This window comes from Typha angustifolia, chromosome 7, assembly GCF_048772165.1.
Source record: "Typha angustifolia cultivar Huaian chromosome 7, ASM4877216v1, whole genome shotgun sequence".
Classification (NCBI taxonomy): Eukaryota; Viridiplantae; Streptophyta; class Magnoliopsida; order Poales; family Typhaceae; genus Typha; species Typha angustifolia.
The window spans coordinates 9246794-9265608 of NC_133245.1; the positions used below are offsets into that span (position 1 = coordinate 9246794).

Here is an 18815-nt window from a genome sequence, read left to right on the forward strand (position 1 = left end):
GAAGTCCGAATCGTATCATAGGGTTAATTTTCGCTTCTAACCTCCCTCGACCGGCCAATCACCCTAGTCCCTTACGGGTGGCCCTCTTCTCCCCCTTCTTCCAATCTATCCAACACTTGCCCTAATCCTTCCATCAACCATAACCCTTCCACCATCATTTGCCTGAAACTAGATTTGTTGGAAAGCTCTTTACTGGGGCTATAACATACCAAAGTTTCACATCGATCCGACGGTGACATATTTTGGGATCTTATTTCAAAGTTCCGTGCTAGATCTAGTCTAGATCACGAAATTGGAAGAGATCGAACCTTAGCCTAAGGCGAGATCGTATCATGATACACTTGGTTAGGATTTTATCTAATTAGATAAATTTAACTCTGTGCAGTTTTGGAAAAATATTTGTAGAATATTCAACACATATCCAAATAATATCAAACTAGTTGAATAAGGTCGATAACCTATAGATCTACAACTTTGATATTCATGACTTCTCCAGATTCGGAATATATCTATAACAAAATGAAAGCTTAATCCAAAAGGAATTCGGAGAAGATAAGGAATATTGGTTTAGTTGGTTTGTTAGGGTTTCATATTGTTTTAGGACTTGTTGGCTAGCCTATATAAATATGTGGATGGCACCCAACTTTATATTGCTATTCGATTCTTAATTTCTTGCCTCCTATCTTCTCTTTAGACTCCTCCTTCCTCCCTCTTCACCATCCTTCCACCTCTACCGTTGGCAATGTTTCTCCTCGCTTCTAATCTCCCTCGACTATTGAGCCACCCCTCTTCTTTAGGATCTTGACCACTTTATTTCCTTCATCTACTCCCCTTAATCACTTCTACAATCACCCTCATCTTCATACCCATCCATAACCCTAACATCCACTCCACCCGTCACCACCACCATCATCCACGTTATTCCGTATTTTTGTCCTTACTGCAGTTTGAATCTGTGAAGGTCATAAATGTAAAAGTTGTAGATTAGGAAGATATGGATCCAACCCAATTGATTTCGTAATTTTCTAACTATCAGAGAATATCTAACAAATATTTTCTCACGGTTGCGCGGACTACTTCCTACAATAAATTCAGATCTTAATGAATTATTTCGTAGTCGATCTTTTGGTTCTAGATCCCATCAATTTGGTATCTGAGCCTTAAAAAATTGGTATCAGAGCCCTATCAATTGGTATCAGAGCCTATCAGTAATCCTGTGGTGAAAGTAGGGATCAGCCAAGATGTCATGCACGCCACCTTTTGAGGATCCGCCGCCACTCCTGTTGTTATGATGTGGCATAAATACTCCACTTGTGGTACTCCCCATAGGCACTTGGATTTCTTAATCTTCAGCTGGTTTTGCTTTAACAAATTCAGCACATCCTCTAAATGCCGCCAATGCTCCATTTCAGTCCTGTTGTACACCAAAATATCATCGAAGAATATCAAGACATACCGTGGCAACAGAGGCCAAAAAATATCATTCATAAAGCCTTAAAAAATTACTGGAGCATTAGTGAAGCCAAATGGCATCACCCAGAACTCGTAATGGCTGTTCGGAGTTCGAAATACAATTTTGTGTACATCCATCGGGTGAACTCTAATTTGATGATACCTAGCCCTCAAGCCAAGTTTGCTAAATATGGTCGCCTCTGCAAGCTTGTCCAGCAGCTCCTCTATGGCCGGAACGGGATACCGATTCTTGACGGTGATAGCGTTTAGTGCTCGGTAGTCGACATAAAAATGCCACGACCCATCTTTTTTCGCACCAATAACACGAGCGATAAGTAAGAGCTATGACTTGATTGTATGAGGCCTTGCTCCAACATCTCGACCACCATCTTGGAGATAACTTCTTTCTGCACATGTGGATACCGATATGGTTTCACATTCGCCGGTGCAACCCCGAGCATAATCTTTATGCGATGGTCTGTCGTTTGCTTCAGTGGCAACTCCTTTGGCCCCTCAAATAGCCCATTAAATTTATCCAATAAATTAGACAAATCAATTGTAGTACCTAGACTCATTTGAGGCTCATCTCCTGCTGGTTCTAACTGATGAAGATATGCCCAATCACTCTGTAACACCCCAAATTATATAAAAAAAAAAAAAAAATTTCCCTGACCGACGCACGTGCCGAGCACGTGCGTCGGCCTGCCACCCTGCCACCCTCCCTCTTTTCTTTCTTCTTCTCTTCCCTTCCTTGCCGTGCACGCCACCCTCCCCCCCTATCTCCCTTATCTCTTCCTTCCCTCACCGCAGCCTCCCTTCTTCTCTCTCTCTCCCTCGTGGTTGCCGACAGCCGCCGAAGCCGCCGACTCGCCGACCCCTCCCCCCTCCGGTAAACCTCCTTCCTTTCTCCCCTTTCTCCTTCCCCTCGGCCTCGCACCGTGCCGTCGCCGTCCCCGCGCTGCGCCGCCGGCCTCGTGCCGCGCCGCCGCAGCCCATCAGCCTCTCCACCTCCCCTTCGTCTCCTCCCTCGGTTGGGGAATACCGAGGGAGGGTAGGTGGGTGGGAGGGGGGTTTGTTTAACCCCCCGTGCCCTTCCCCTTCCCTTTGTGGGCTGCGGTCATACCGCAGCCCACTGATCCCTGGGTGGGCTGCGGTCAGACGCAGCCCACCGAGCCCTTGGGTGGGCTGCGGTCAGACGCAGCCCACCGAGCCCTTGGGTGGGCTGCGGTCAGACGCAGCCCACCGAGCCCTTGGGTGGGCTGCGGTCAGACGCAGCCCACCGAGCCCTTGGTGGGCTGCGGTCAGATGCAGCCCACCGAGCCCCTTGGTGGGCTGCGGTCCAGACCCCAGCCCACTAGGCTTGGGTTGGGTGGGCTGCAGACCGCAGCCCACCAACCAAGCCTTTGGTGGGCTGTGGTTGGACCCAGCCCACTTTGGCCAAACTTGTGGGCTGCAGTCCAATTGCAGCCCACCTTGGCCCCTTGCCTATTAGGTTAGGGTTGAGCCTACCTATTGCCTCTAGCCTAGCCCATTTGGACCCTATAACCCTGTTTACCATTTCCACCTAATTTGATTAGCCCGATCCTTAATTTTGGGATAATATAGGATTCCTAGGATACCCTTGACTCGTACCAAACATAAATGTGCTAATAAGATAATTAATTCTATTAGTTCGCTAATGACTTTACTTACGTGAATTAATAGGATTGACACCGCGTGAGGAAGATTTTGGGATCCCGGACTAGCGGACGAGTTTTACCTTACCGTGGAGACCCCCCCCCCAGGCGAGTAGAGTTATACAAATCTAGAATAACATGATACAGTAGGAAATGTCAGTATTAATGCATGCAGTCGGTACTCCCTGTTATATCTTTTGCATATGTAGTTATTTATAACCTGTTCATCATAGTATCATGAGAATGTTAATGTGTATGATAATGCTTTACATGTGTCCTGTATGATATACCGTTGCATAGATGTATGATTGCTGTGAATATGGACTGTAATGATCATGATGACTATAACATGCTTTATACACGCATAAACACTGCACCACTTCCACCTATCATTAGTAGTCGAATTCTGACTAGGCAGTACCCCTACTCATTCAGCCCAGGGTTAAGGGCAGAGTGTATCATATATGTCTATACTATTAGCGGCCTACACCTGAGGTCGGGAAGCCTGTGTGGCATTCAGGTAGTTATACTGCATAGTTAGGACTAGATTATGATGATAGAAGAACATGATTGTGAGGCGGGGATATAACTCTAGCGGTACCCGACGACGCAGGGTTAGGGCGTCTGTTGATGAGCCGAGGGCTCCCGATTCTCCCGCCGAGGGCGGTGATGATTTAGAGAGAGTGAGATATGGGCTTACGACCGGGGTCCTGAGTCTGATGGCCACAGACAACCGGTCACATGTAGTGTCGCCATACACGTGTAGGTGACATTACCGCTAGATGTGTATATATCCCCCCTCGATGTATGTGATGATGGATGATTATTTCGTAAGAGTATTTACCCTGTGTGGTGAATAGCTCGGTGAGCGATGATAAGTATGATTATTGTTTTGGTAGACATGAGATGACTGAACTGCTATTTTATTGCTGTGCATAACACGTAAACCTATGATTGAGATGTGTACGAATAAGAGATTGTCTCAAACTTTATATCTGTGTGAACTGATCATAATATGTTTGGTAAACTAGCATGTTCCAAGATAGTGATTGGTAATCTTTATCAACTGCATTGACTTAGTAAATTGTGGTAAGTCATTTTTAATAAGCATGTCATTATCGTTAGTAAATTTAGGCATACATTGGATATACACCTGTGATGTCATTATTTTAGATTGTATGGATCCTACTCGCTGGGCTGTAAGCTCACCTCTCGTGGCGTATTATTTCAGAGCTAGAGGACGCAGGTGCGGGTAGCGAGGAGTAGCCGTTTTCTTTCTTTCTAGTACGTATGTTAGTTGTATTAAGCCCCTGCGAGGGTATGATGATGATGATGTATCTTTTTGGACTTTAACTTAGTATTTTGGATGTATATTTGGAAGGCTTGTTGTGGCCTATGGACTTGAATCCGGACTCTTATAATTGAGTTTATTTATGGTGAAATTGTGCTGTTGTGTGCCTTGTGAAATCCTTGTACTGACAGGTCATGTGATACACCGCGTGGGGGGATTTACCCACGCGGTTTCCACATGTATTTGGAGGTCTGGGTGTTTCACACTCGCACAAGGCAGCCCCACCATTGGCTGCATCACTAGAATCGGTAGGGATCGAACGCCACCAAGCCGCACCTTTTTGTTTCCTTGCTGAAATTTCATCCACATACTTCGAAAATCAAATGTGACGAGTCTCAAGCTCTGCAACCATTGAGTGCCAAGGACAATGTCCGCTCCTCGCAGTGCCAATGGATACAAGTCCATAATGATATCGTGTCCTTGCACCTATATACTGACCCAGCAGCATAAGCTCTCCGCCCGAAGCTTCATGCCGTCTCCAATAGTGACCTCAAACCCCATTGTCAGTTCAATGTCCAAGCCCATCTTCCTCACCAACCTCTCGTTTAGAAAATTGTGTGTACTCTCAAAATTGATAAGGATGTGCACACAATGCTTTCTAATGAGTCCATCCACTTGTAATGTCCTCGGTGCGGAAGTACCCAAATATGCATGCATCGATATCTCAGCTTGAATATCTTCCTTCCCGCCTTCCTCCATGGCCTCCCCATGGACTTCCTCTACATACTCTCCATCACCATCAACCTCATCGTCCCCCTCGAGACCATCGATGAGCATCACACTCCAGATTAGTTTGGAATACCGATGACCGGGGGTGAAACGTTCATCACATCGAAAGCAAAACCCCTTCACTCTTCGCTCCTCCACCTGGGCAGGTGTGAGAGTTCGAATGAGGGGTCTTGTGCCTCCTCTAACATTGGAAGAGGGTCTCAAGGGTGGTCGTGCTCCAATACTAGCAGCCGTTGCCTTTGAACCCGTAGAATTTCCAACCGGCGTTCTCGATGCAAACCGCCCATCTCGATTGCCCTAACTTGCCTTCACTGTCATTTTAAGAGCCTTGTGCTTTTGCTCCATCCTCACGGCCTTTTTAAAAGCCTCCTCAATAGTGGTAGGACAAAGAGCACGAACATCCGTCTGAATCTCCTCCCGCAACCCTAAAATAAATGTGCTCATCAATATCAGTTAAGGTCAATGTGGCTGGCAATGACTACTAACTCTTTTAAATTCTGCTTGGTACTCCAACACGGTTGTCGTCTGAACCATCTTGCTTAATATGGCAGCAAAATCTTTATACACCGCTGTCCCAAATCTGCGTGTAATCTTCATACAAAATTTTGCCCAACCGGTAAATCCTCCACCTCGAATGGCCGATCGACACCAATGCAATGCCGTTCCTTGGAGGTGAAAGCTTGCCATCATCACTTTTGTGTCTTTCGCTGTCCCTTGACAATCAAAATACTACTCCACTTGAAACACTCAATCTGTCGAATCCCCGCCTTGGAATTTTAGAAAGTCCAAGCCTACGGTTCTCCCCTGAATAGTACTGTCGGGCTTGCGAAAGATCGTTGGTTCAGGTCTGAACCGGTGTGCTTGTTGCTCTCCTTCTCTAAATCCTCGAACATGCCCAACACCATCTCCGAAAGGATTGACATCATCATCAAAGTGTCAATCTTCTTCATCGATGAAGCGCACCGATGCAACGCGCCTCTTGGGTTGCACCACCGCCGGTCTCGAGTTGTGTATCGGAGGTAGGGGATGTTGTATAGGAATAGGTAAAAGAGGCTTATTAATATTAACATGTCATATCTGGACCTATGAGGCGTCGGTTCAGTGTGGTTCCACTGCTCGTCCTTCTTGAGGCACTGATCTTCGTCGAGGATATGACGAAGCTGATCGGTTCATAACATATTCCCTTAAGGCATTATGATCATTCTGCATTGCGTCCACCCAATGTAGTAATGTTTAGAGCATGCCTCTAAGTTGATCCACCAAGCCCGTGTTCAGACCCATGGATGTTGGTTGACTCGGTCCTACTGTGGCCGCACCAAGAGAATCGGCCTCTCAATTAGGGTTTTCATGAGTTGAGTCCTCCCTTATCAGTGTGCCCTCCATTGATCTCCTTGATGATACCATCTTCCTTATCTCCACCATTAATGGAGATTCGAGGTTCGCCGGGCTCTAATACCAATGATATGTACAGAACATCCTCTTCAATAACTAGATCGGTTGTAGGAAAGCAGTCCGAACAACCAAGGGAAACTATTCACCAGATATTCTCTCATAGTCAGAAAATTATGAAAGTAAAGTTGATCGATCCATAACTTCTTGATCTATATTTTTGGTATTTATGCCCTTTATAGATTCAGACTGCAACTAGGGCTAAAATATGAAAGAGTGGGGGTGATGGTGGTGGAGACGGGTGGAGGTGATGATAAGGTTAGGGATGATAATGGAGATGAGGGTGGATGGTTGATGTAGTTTAAGAGATAAGGATAAAGGGGGAGAAGTGGCTGAGATCCTAAGGAGGAGAGAGGCCTTGATAGACGAGGGAGATTAGAAGATAGATAAGACCTTGCCAATGGTAGAGGTGGCTGGTTGGTGAAGAGGGAGTAGGGAAATTAGGGTAGAGAGACTAGAGAGAGGATAGAGGAAGATAGAAATCAAGTTTCATTCATCATAATGATTTTGGTTGCCATCCATACTTTTTAAGAGGCTAACCAACAAGCCAAAATAATAATTATTAATCCTAATAATAGTGGACTCTCATCGATCGTGTTCGAATGGGGACGCCCGTGTTCGAACGCACAAAATACGTTCTCTGTGGATGCGAACTGATACAGGCATTCACATGTAAGTGTTCAAACGCGGTCGACCGCGTTCGAATACACATTTTGCGTTCTTTGTCGATGCGAACTGATGTAGGCGTTCGCAAGGGCGTTCGAACGCGCTCCCTCCCGCGTTCGAAAGCAACCTACATAAACTTTATTTTTTTTTTGAAAATAAACAACTAATGCAATAAGAAAAGACTCTAGCAAGATGTATCAACTTGACTCGGTCAGCCGGATTAAACAAGCTCGAGTTTGACTAATCCATCTAAGTAACAACTAATCCACATAAGCAAGATACATATAATCAAAGGACTAGATAGCAATTATGCCAAACGTAGGGTCTAAAAGCAAATGCAAGGATAATTACAAATAGATAACTAGCTTGGAGAAAAGATGTAAATACCATTAACCACCTCTAGGCACCGTACTCAATGGGATTGAGTTCATCCTCTAACAATCCACACATGCTTCCCTCACTTTGTCCTGAAGGTGATAAGGTGATTAGTCGGGAAACACTCCAATTGGGTTTGAATCCAGCTTGACTCATGCCCCCATTATGTCACCTCCATCGTAATATTGGGGTGAGTTGCTGGCGGTCGAGTCTTTCTCCACATGTGTACCCCTATCCAAGGGGGTTGAGGTAACCTCTCCATCAAGTGCAACATCGAGCTCGCCTACGCTTTCACCTCTTCTAGCCGTACCACCCTATCATTCTATCAAAACGTCATCCATATGCTGTTGAACTCGAATGTCACTGGTCCTAGGCTCTATAGCTACTGTGTTCCTAGGATCACATCAACACCCCCATAAGCCTAGCGGATGCATGTCCACCTCAAAGTGGTAGCCTTACACCTGAATCCCAACCTCACGGCACAAACAATTTGCCCAGAGCATAGTATCGCCATCGATCACGATATCAAATCCTGTAGTTAGCTCCGTATCTAATCCGATCCTCTAAACTAACCACTTATCAAGAAGTTATGTGTACTTTCTGAGTTAATTAGGATGTGTACACTACTTCTTGATCAGTTTGTTCACCCGAAAAGTCTTCGGTGCAGTAGTTCCCTAGTATGCATGCAATGAAATCTCCACATAGCCGTCCTCCCCTACATACTCTCCAAGGGCCTCGCCTTAAGCTCAACCCTTCTCTCCCCCTCAGCAACCTAAAATTCTATGTCCTCAAGGCCATCTATGAGCATAACATTCCCTATCGATTTGACACATCAATTGTCAGGTGTGCATCATTTGTCTTATCAGAAGGACAAGCCTTTAGTTCTTCGTTCCTCCACTTAAGCTAGTGTGAAGGAACGAATAGTGGTTTGCATGCCTTCCTTCACAGAAGTACTGCTGTTAATAATGGATCGATACTAATAGAGCGCCATCTCTTGAAAGTGGAAAGTTGCCATCTGAACCTTCATCTCCTCCGCTATCTCTTGGCAATCAAACTATTAGTCCATAGCATCGCCTCCCTTAAACTTTGGGAAGTCAAAATGCATAGTTTGACCCCGAATCCCATCATCAGCACTTGGAGCAGCTCGTTGTTTAGGTCTGAAACCTTTGCTGTTGTGGTTCAAACCTATGGTAGCCTCTCACACATTCAAACTTGTCTCCAAATGGATCAAGGTCCTCTAGCAAATCATCATCACCCACAAACTGCTCCACTTGGGCTTGTCGATTTGGTTCCTCTACAGTCAGCTCATGAGTAGACGTTGACACATGTCAAAACTCAGTGGGAAGGGGCAGCAAGAGTTCTTCATTGATATGGTGCTGAACCTAGATCGAACGAGCCACAATAGGTGGAGGAGCGGTCGGTGGAGGGATCTTCGATTCCAGCCATCGGTGAGGTGTAGACGTAGCTAATCGATTCAACATAGTCGCCTTTAACTCGGTTTGCTCATTTTGTAGGTTGTCTATCCATTAAATCGTCATCTCGAGCATCACATTAGTGCGCCTTAGGGCCACTACAAGGACACCTACAGTCGGTTCTAGCTGGCTAAGGCTAACTGTAGCCTCCCAAATTGCTTGGTGTCTTTGGTTGGTGATAGCATGGCAGTTCCTCCTTCGAGGTAGGGTTATCTTTAGTTCTTCTCCTCATGGCCATGGACCTTGTATCCACCATTATTGGAGGTCCAAGGTGCAACCTCGCTCTGATACCAAATGACACGATCTTTCCTCGAGTGACTAACCAATTTTGGATAGAAATTAGGGCAAAATTTTTCAGAGATATTTTGGATGATCTACATAATATGTTGTAGCTCTAGAAAACAACTTTCCAACAAATCAAATATCTCGACATTTGGATGGCTAGATTGCGAGATACTATCGGATCTCTAATTAGAGGTTGAGATGAATAGACCTATGAGATAATGTTTCGAACTGGGTTTGGGGATCCATGGATGGAGACACGAACTCCTAAGTATGGGATGGTGGTGGTAGGCCAACGGTGACAGGATGGCACCAGTAGGGTAGGTGGTGGTGGTATGTTAGGGACGATGGTGGTGTAGGGCTGTAGGGAATAGTTTAGGGAAGAAAGGAGGATGAAGAAGGTGGACCATTCCTGAGGATCAAGGAGGGGCGATTGGATAAGGAGGTAGGCAACTTGGTCGGCCAAGCTTGGTGATGGTCAAACAATAGAGGAGAAGGGAGAGAGTGAGGATAAGTAATGTGAACCGGATTAGATCAGATCACATCAAGAGGATATTAGGCTCGATAGATCGAGTCTATTTATCTTATCTGCATATATAATTTAGTTAGAGTCCTAGTAGGTTAAGATTTGTTTAATTAGCTAAAGCTAGTTCTATGTAGTTTTGAGAAAATATTAAAAGAATATTCATTAGACGTCCAAATAATATGAAACTAATTTGATAAGATTAGTGACGTCATGACCTAGAACTTTCATATTCAAAGTTTTCTTGGATTTAGAATCTATCTATGATGGAATGAAGAAATAATTTGAGAAGAATAAGGAAGACTATTTTAGCTTTTAAGTTTGTTTATAACTCTTTTGATTTAATCCCTATGGGCCTTATGGGTCGTATCTTAGGCATGCATGAAGAATTAATTGGCTTTTGCCCTTGCCCCTACTATCTCCCCTCTCAACTTGGTTGTTGGCCTCAATCTCCCTCCTCCCTCTTCGTCCACTGCCGCCGCCTGTCGTATTGAGACGATCTCATCCTGCTTCTAATCTTCCTTGTCCATCGATCCCCCTAGTCCAATAATGCCAGTCTACTTCTCCCCTCTTCACCTCTAAAGTATCAATCTACATATTCATTACCACCATCATCAACCATCTATGCCATCTCCATTACCATCTTCCCCTAACCACCTCCTCCCATCATCACCACTGCCACCACTGCACCACCACCACCCCCCCTCCTCTTCTACCTATCCTTGCTTCGACGGAAGGGTTCACCGAAGAAGATGGAGTGAGCCAAGTATTTTGTCCAACTCTGATTTGGGGATTAAAACCTCTAGTTTAGGCATGATGAGGTGGTAAAGCTGACGGGGAAAATAAGAAATAAGAGAGAAGGATAGAATGAAGAAACTGAGATAGTATATATAATAATAGAATATTACTTTGTTGGTACCGTACAAATTAATATAGGGTGTTAAATGAGAAATATAGAGAAAAATGAGGGATCTGGTTTCAAAATTCTCAAATATAGAGTGTGAATCATAAAATAGGTAAAATATAAGGTGTGATTTATAAAATTTAATACAAATTAAAATAATAAAATAATATTAATAATTTTCTTTAAATTACTAATTTATGGGCTTATGTGCTTGTAAGCAGTCTTACAAGTATATAAGTCCAGTTGCGGGCTTTAATGCATATATATAAACTCGCAAACTTCAGGGAATCATAAGATAGTCTCCTCCAAATTCATCTACTATCTGCTTAACATTTACTAGTCAAGCTAGCTAACAAAGTATATATATATATATATACAAATGCATAGTGACATTGCTTTCAGGGAACATAGGGGGCTACGCCAAGGCTGCCCTCTCTCACCTTATTTATTCTCGACTCAAATGTCCCCTCCTTCATGTTGGAAGATGGGATAACAAGCAAAACCTTGGCTAGCATAAGAATCTCTAGAGCAACTCCTCCTCTCACCCATTTGATGTTTGCTGATGACCTATTACTCCTTAGAAAAGCAAATTCAAGTGAAGCCTCACATCTCAAAAGAATTATAGACAAATACTGCTCCTACTCAGGTCAAGCTTTAAATTTCAACAAATCTACTATCCTCTTCAGTAAAGGCATTAAAAGTACTAACTACAAGGAGGTTATGGAAAGACTGCAAGTAAGGCAGCTTGAGATAGGTGATTTATATTTGGGCAACTCGCTCATCAGCACTAGGTCAAGAGTTGCTATCCTAAATTTTATCAAGGAGAAGTTTCAGAGCAAGCTCTCGGGTCGGAAAGCTAGATGTCTATCTCATGCCGGAAGACTAGTTCTCATTAAATCAACTTCGAGTTCAATACCTATATATTTCATGGCCAAACCATCATCAAGCCACTCACCTCTCTGGTGAGGAACTTCTGGTGGGGGTTCAAAGAGCCTAAGAGACATCTATCTAAGAAGTTGGGATGTCATTTGCAGGCTTACTAACAATGGTGGGCTTGGAATTAGATAGTTGGAATTGGTTAATCAAATTCTGGTGCTCAAACTAGCATGGAGACTAATTCAGGACAAGAATAGCATCTAATCTATAATTATGAAAGCGAGGTACTTCTCTCACAATAGCTTTTAGGATGCTACTCCTTACTAGGGAGCATCGTAGACTTGGCACTCTATTATCTAGGTGCACAGCTCTCTCTGGTGCAACTCAAGATGGCTGGTTAGCGATAGGGCAGATATTCACATCACAAATGACAACTAGATCCCAATGCATGATCTATCAAACCTTACTCTACCTATGGGGATAACTCATGTTAAGGATCTCATCAAAGAAGGCCAATGGGATGTCCCGCTAATTACTAGTATCTTCTCCAACGAAGTTGCAAATACCATCCTTAACACTTATGTAGGGATAGAGGTTCCACCCCCGCTAGATAGGCTAATTTGGATGTTGTCCACTAGGGGACTTCTCAACAAAGCCAGCATTCAAAATCATCTCTACTGGCTGCTGGACTGCTTCAACTTCAAACCCTGCAGGCAAATCGCTCTAGAAACTTATATGGAAGAATAATCTGATCATCCCAAGGGTTGAAACCTTCTTATAACACTACATTGTAAGGGCTCTTCTAGTTAAAGAGGTTCTCGCTTGAAGGATTCTAGCTCTTAATGACAAGGTCTATAAGTTTTGCAAGAAAGAGTTTGAATCGATGGACCATCTATTCCTAAAGTGCAAATATGCTAGGGTAGAGTCGTTCAAGGTGCTGGGTCTCCACCTCAGCCAGGCTTCTCAGACCCTGCATGGATGGATTATGGATTCAAGTGCCAGCCTTTCCATGAAGAACATGGCGCTTCTTCTCACTATTCTTTAGGCCATTTGGAAAATCAAAAATAATTTAATATTCAGGAACACCTTTGCCCTCTCAGAAGATGTGGCTTCCATCACTGCCATGGTAGTGACTCAACCTCTTACGTCAAAAGATAATGCAAAGCTAAAACTTTTTAGCTACGCACTCTTGACTTGGTAGGTGCATTGATATGTGTAATAGTAGGAACCTTCTCTACTAGGTGGATGCAGCGTGGAAGGGTGACTCATGTGGCGATCTCGGACTTCTACTCTGCTGCTACCCTAAGGTTTTCTGCATGGCAAAATGTGTTTCCCTCCGGCATTATAGTAGTAATTTGTGTGGTGAAGCCATGGTAGTCTTAGAGGGGCTTAAAGAGTTCCTTAGAAGATGCCCTAATAGGACGGCCTGGTTATTCAACGACTCAAGTGTGATGGTCAAAGCAGTCAACAAGCTCCAGCTCAAGGTTGATTGGACGATCTCTAATCTGATCTAGGATTGCATCAGCATCCTCTCAGCTCACCCTAACTTTAGGGTTTCTCACTAGTAGGGTTAACAACTTTTCGACGCACAACCTTGCAAATATAGCTTCAGTGATAGACTTTGCAATGTATGGTTTGATCCGCCTCAGGATCATGATGTAACAATGAGCATTTAATGTATTCGGTCCATAGACCTTTTTCAAAAAAAGGAAAAGAAAAGAAAAGCATATAAATTATTGAACAAGTTCACTTAGATTAGCTAAGCCAAGACTAGAAAGCAGATACACACCAATCTGTAATGAAAATTCATTTGCAAAATCTTAAGATGATCCATAAGAAATTCCTCGCTTAAGTTGGACGAGGTCAAGCTACTGTCAAAGTTTTCTTATTTGCTAGCTCGAATCACCCGACGACGAGGAAGAAGCACATAAAATCTCCCCAATAGTCTTTGCAGCCAATGGCAGGCCACTACAGCAGTCCAATATTTCCATCTTCATGGCCCCTAGAGAAGGGTCATCAAACGTATGACCATTTCTCGAGGATGCATCCATGAATATTGCCCAACAACTTTCTCTATCTAATGTAGGTTGTAGTTGGTACAAGTGTTCTCTTCCCACCATGTTCACCACTACCTCTTCCAATCTGCTTGTGACGATGACTCCTCCACCGCTCCCCTTTGGCAATCCAAAGGCGAGACGGTCAGACCACTCGTCATCTCTTGGCAGCCCGAGGCCCAAATCCTCATACCATTCGTCAATGTTCCACAGATCGTCGAACACAATGAGGTATTTCTTACCTTTTAATTCTTGGTGGAGGATAAACATCAACTCCGTGAGGTCATCGCCGATCGTCTTATTCCTAGAAATTGATGAGATGACCTCCTCGTCAACCCCAAGGGACAATAGCATCCTCTCCACAATCTCTTTTCTTAGACCCTTCTCTTTGCTGCTGCTCGTCTGGGAGATGCACACCCAGAGCCTTGGACAAAAGTGTCTCCTCACAAACTGGCTATTAAAGATCAATTGTGCTAAGGCCGTTTTTCCAACTCCGCCCATCCCCACAATTCCAATGCCTTTGAACAATCCATTTGTGTTCTGCTCCAAGAGAATCCTCTCCATCTCCACCAAATGATCTCCAAGACCATGGACCCTGCATCCCTCCACTGCATGAGAAGTCCAACGATCGAACTCCGCTGCCTCCCATCTGCCAATGTCACGACGCAACGGACCGCTACTATTAACTGGATTTGGTTCCACTCTTGCATCAGTTATTCTTCGGATCTTTCGTTTGATAGTTAGTAATCTCTTCTTAGTTTTGAAAAGAAACAACTTATCAGGCAAAGAATTGCCATCTCTGTGCTTCTTGGATAGCAGTTGACACGCGAGCAGCATGTCGTTGAGGTCGTAGAGAGATTCTCGGAGCAAGTCAGTGGTACCTAGAGATGTGGAGGAACTCACTTTCTTCTCCAGTTCATCCTTTATCTCTTGGAAATGGAGAGTAAAAGGAATTGCCTTGTTGTCCTCCTCTGCAAGAGCATCCACAAACTTCCCCATGAGGAACTGTACAATTTCCACAGCCATTTGTTTTCTCTTTCCCTTTTATTCTTCCTCCTAGGTCAGCTCTCTTCAAGTAAATCTGGAGAATAAGATGGCAAAGAGGGTTAGAGGGAGATAATAGAAGCCGATGAAGCAATCTGAGAAGAAGAGGAATGCATCCATGGGAAGGAGACACTCAGGACCCCAGAAGAGCCCAGGAAACAAACAGGAAGGAAAGAGACGACAACACGACGGAGAAAGCACACATGGGACGGTGGCACTTAAGTCTCATATAGAAAATTCTGTCCTTTGATCAGATGGCTTTATTTGCAACAAAGTGCCAAGGGATTTCAATTGATTTCATTTGTGGGCCCTGTGGATGAAAAAAATCAGCCCAAGGACTAATTGAGGTTCTTGCTTGATTCGCAAGACTATATCCTGGGTTCGATGAATCCAGTGATTTATCTGCAATTCAATTATTCATCTACATCCTCGTGTATACCTTCGATTCTTGGAAGGTTCCTCATTTTTAATTTTCCAATCTGTTTCCAGTGTTATTTCTGATTGGTACTCTTCAATTCTGGGAAGGCTCCTCATTGTTCCCACCACTGTTTCCTTTCCTCTTCTTATCTCTTTCGGATCCCTGAATACCCTCCGTCTTGTTCCTATTCCCGCAACTATTCCATTACAACTTACAACAACCTCCTTTTGCTTCCTTAGAATCTTGTCCTTTTTTTTCCCTAATAACAGAGGGCGATGGACAACATCGAAGTAGGCCATGATCGGGACATGTTACCCGGAGAGAAACTCCAAGCCATCCAACAACTCCAGAGAGCACTAGTGAACCCAGAAGTTGGTACGGTGGTCATATATGGCATTGGTGGTTCAGGCAAGACATGGACTGCGAAGAAGGCATACAATACAGCCGTGACATCTCATTTATTTGATACATATATCTGGATCCCTCTATCTAGCAGTTGCAGTGTCAGACGTGCCATGGAGAAGATTTCCACACGCCTATCGATTGCCGTCGGAGCTGACCTCAGCGAAGAAAGCATGAGGGCAAAGATCAGTGAAAGTCTGGAAGGGCGAAATTTCTTTTTGGTGCTTGATAATGCTTGGTTTAAAGAGGACGGTGTGTTGGACCGCATGGGAGTTCCGCGCCGTAATAGATTGAATGCTTCAAAGGTCGTTGCAACAACGAGAACTAGTAGATCATTGAATGTAATGGAGCCGGATATAGTTATCACACCAACTAGTCTTGGACGGAAGGACTCATGGGACTTGTTCCGTGAGATGACCGGGGAAAGCATCAGTTCCAAGGTTGGGCCGGCTGTGGTCGAAGGTTGCAACGGGATGCCATTGCCGATCATCTTGTTGGCGGGGGCCTTTCGGAACGTGCCATCTGGTCCAGCAATGACGAAGGCGCAGGAGAGCGCTATGATATCGATAGTGGCTGCGGGTCCGTTTCATGGGATGTACCGGGCTGTGAGATTTGGTTATTCTATGCTCCCCAGTGACAGGGTAAGGGACTGTTTCTCCTTTTGCTTGCTCTTTCCTGAGGATATAGGAATCCCCAGTAACGATTTGATCCACTACTGGATAATGGATGGCCTAATCGATGGAGGCAATGATATGGAAAAGGCTAAGATGGGTCGGGACATCCTTCTTGTGCTCTTAGATCACGGTATGCTGTATTGGGAGGATGACGATCATGTCCGGGTGCATGATGTCGTCAGAGAGGTGGCATTAGACATGAGAATTGCCTGCAAATTGCATATGTTTGAATTTTCTGCAAGAGATGATCTCCACGGGGAAGTGGCTTTGGAGCTGCATAACTTGTCGATTGCTGTAGGGGGTTCGTGTAGCAGAAGATCGTTGATGGAGAGCACAATCAAGGAACTTTGTGGAAGTCCCAAATGCCTTTTTATATCGACCTTGCTTCTCAGGGGAAACCATTATCTGAAGGTTATCCAAGACAGTTACTTTCAGCACATGCAAATGCTCAGTGTGCTCGACCTCTCATTTACCCGAATCAGATTGCTGCCATCGTCAATCTCCAATTTGGTTCGTCTACGGTTGTTGATTCTCAAATGTTGTGATTGCTTACAGGAGGTCCGGCATATCAGGCCGCTAGTCAAGCTTGAGATCCTCGACGCCTCAAGCTCAGCTTCCCTTAAGAAGATAGAATCTGGATCATTCGACCTTCTGAAGATGCTTAAAACCCTCGACTTGTCTGGCACTTCCATTGAGTATTTACCATCTACCAATGGACTTCGTGACTTGCGTCGCCTTTTACTAAACGGATGTCGATCCCTGAAGTCAGACTGGCGTCTACATGTACCTCCCAAACTCAAGATTCTTGATCTATCCAATACGACTTTCGCCAACTTCGCCTATGGAATTAACACAGCGGGTGCTTTTCAAAATTTGCAATTAGGTAACAACGATGAAGCAATTAATTGGGAGGCCATGCAATGGATACAGGTTGGATTGACCTGGGACCAACGGGCTTCATCTAGCTTCACATTTAACCAAGATGAGAATGATGCAACAGCACGCATATCCGTGAGTAATGCCAGCTTTTTCAAATCCTTGAATAAAGATTCTCCACTGTGGAAAAATGGCCTTCAGAAGTTCCATTTCTTCATATGCCCCTTAGAGGAAGAAAGCATGGACCTCGATATTCTAGTGCACAGCATGCAATATGTGTTCAGAGATACGTACTTGAAGACAAAGCATTTCTCTCACTCTACCAGTCATAGTCGCTTCTTGGAGATTCACAGTTCAGATAGTTATCCTGCCGGAGTTGAGGGAATCCTTGCTCGCGCTGAAGTCATATCTTTGAAGAACCTTGCGTTTCTAACCCGACTGTCAGATTTGAATCTCCAGGAGATGAGACCAATGAGGGAGTGCTGGATAGATAGATGTAACAGAATGGAGAATGTTTTCAGTGGGAACGAGATAGAGCTCATTGCTGCAATGGGTAGCTTGCAGAACCTATGGATCTCCAATCTAGAAAAATTGACGTCTTTCTGTGGTGGGGCGATGGAGAGACTGTCGAACCTGAGTTGCCTCAGACACTTGCATCTGGATTGCTGTCCAAACCTCACCTGCCTCTTTCCTCCAACTCTGCGTCTTCAAGAACTCGAAACGCTACAGATCAAGTTCTGTGATAATCTGCAGTGCGTGTTTGACAACTCGATCTTGGGAAAAGATGCCCTACCAAGGTTACAGACGGTGCGCCTGTGGGAATTGCCGGAGCTGACTAGTGTTTGTGGAGGAGTGTTGCCATCTATCAAGAATCTCGAAGTGAAGAACTGCTTGAAACTGAAGAAAATTCCAGTGGGTGTAGATAACAAGAGCCCACTCGCCGTGATCAGAGGAGAAAGGGTATGGTGGAACAACGTTACCTGGGAAGATGAAAGGATCAAGTCTCTTTTAATCTTCAGGAATTGGGGGCGGCGCTTCTAACAGTATTCAATCTAGTGAAGAAGAATGGAGGACAGAGACCCCATCTTTACCTGTGATACGTTTGTTTATTGTCTATATGTTTCTTTTCTTTTTGTCGTTTTCTTGACAAAATATTTATCTAATCAATTGTATCTTTGATAATCGGTAGAAATTTTGTCTCAAGCTTAATTGGACTTTATTCGTCTCAGATGAAGTAAAGTTGGGATGAGATTAAGCTATTCTTTTTGGAATATATGATTTTTGATTTAGAAAATCGTCCTCTTTTTAAGGAAATATGCCTCTTTAATATTTCTAACCGCAAATCATATCAAAAAACATTTTCCCTTTTGCATGCAAACCCAATTTAAATTTCTCCTTGCACAACGGCCTAATAATTTTCCAAAATGATAGGATTACCCTAAGCTTGAATATTTGATAAAGAAAGGTCTTGAACTTGTTGATAAAAGAAAGATCATTACGTGCTCAAAAAACAAATAAGACAGAAGATAATTCTGAGAGCCAATTTCGAGATTTTTGCTTGAGGCTAAATAGTAATTTTTGAAAGCGACGAA

General features: G+C 44.1%; 2 protein-coding genes across 3 annotated transcripts; one reads left to right on the forward strand and one right to left on the reverse strand.

The window, feature by feature from the left end:
* Positions 1 to 13349: 13349 nt before the first annotated feature.
* LOC140762397 (probable disease resistance protein At5g45440) lies at positions 13350 to 18302 on the reverse strand. Of its 2 annotated transcripts, none has more exons than XM_073100170.1 (2): positions 18204 to 18302; positions 13350 to 14890 (listed from the first exon to the last, which is right to left on the reverse strand). In XM_073100170.1, exon 2 carries the CDS (start codon positions 14833 to 14835, stop codon positions 13648 to 13650), a length of 1188 nt encoding a protein of 395 aa, XP_072956271.1. In that variant the 5' UTR covers positions 14836 to 14890; positions 18204 to 18302; the 3' UTR covers positions 13350 to 13647. The 2 variants fall into 2 exon arrangements, with proteins under 2 accessions (XP_072956271.1, XP_072956272.1); XM_073100171.1 differs by lacking the exon at positions 18204 to 18302 and adding an exon at positions 15293 to 15498.
* Positions 15547 to 18264, forward strand: LOC140762228 (probable disease resistance protein At1g61300). Its single transcript, XM_073099885.1, has one exon. The coding sequence runs from the start codon at positions 15547 to 15549 to the stop codon at positions 18262 to 18264; it is 2718 nt and encodes a 905-aa protein (XP_072955986.1).
* Positions 18303 to 18815: the final 513 nt, after the last annotated feature.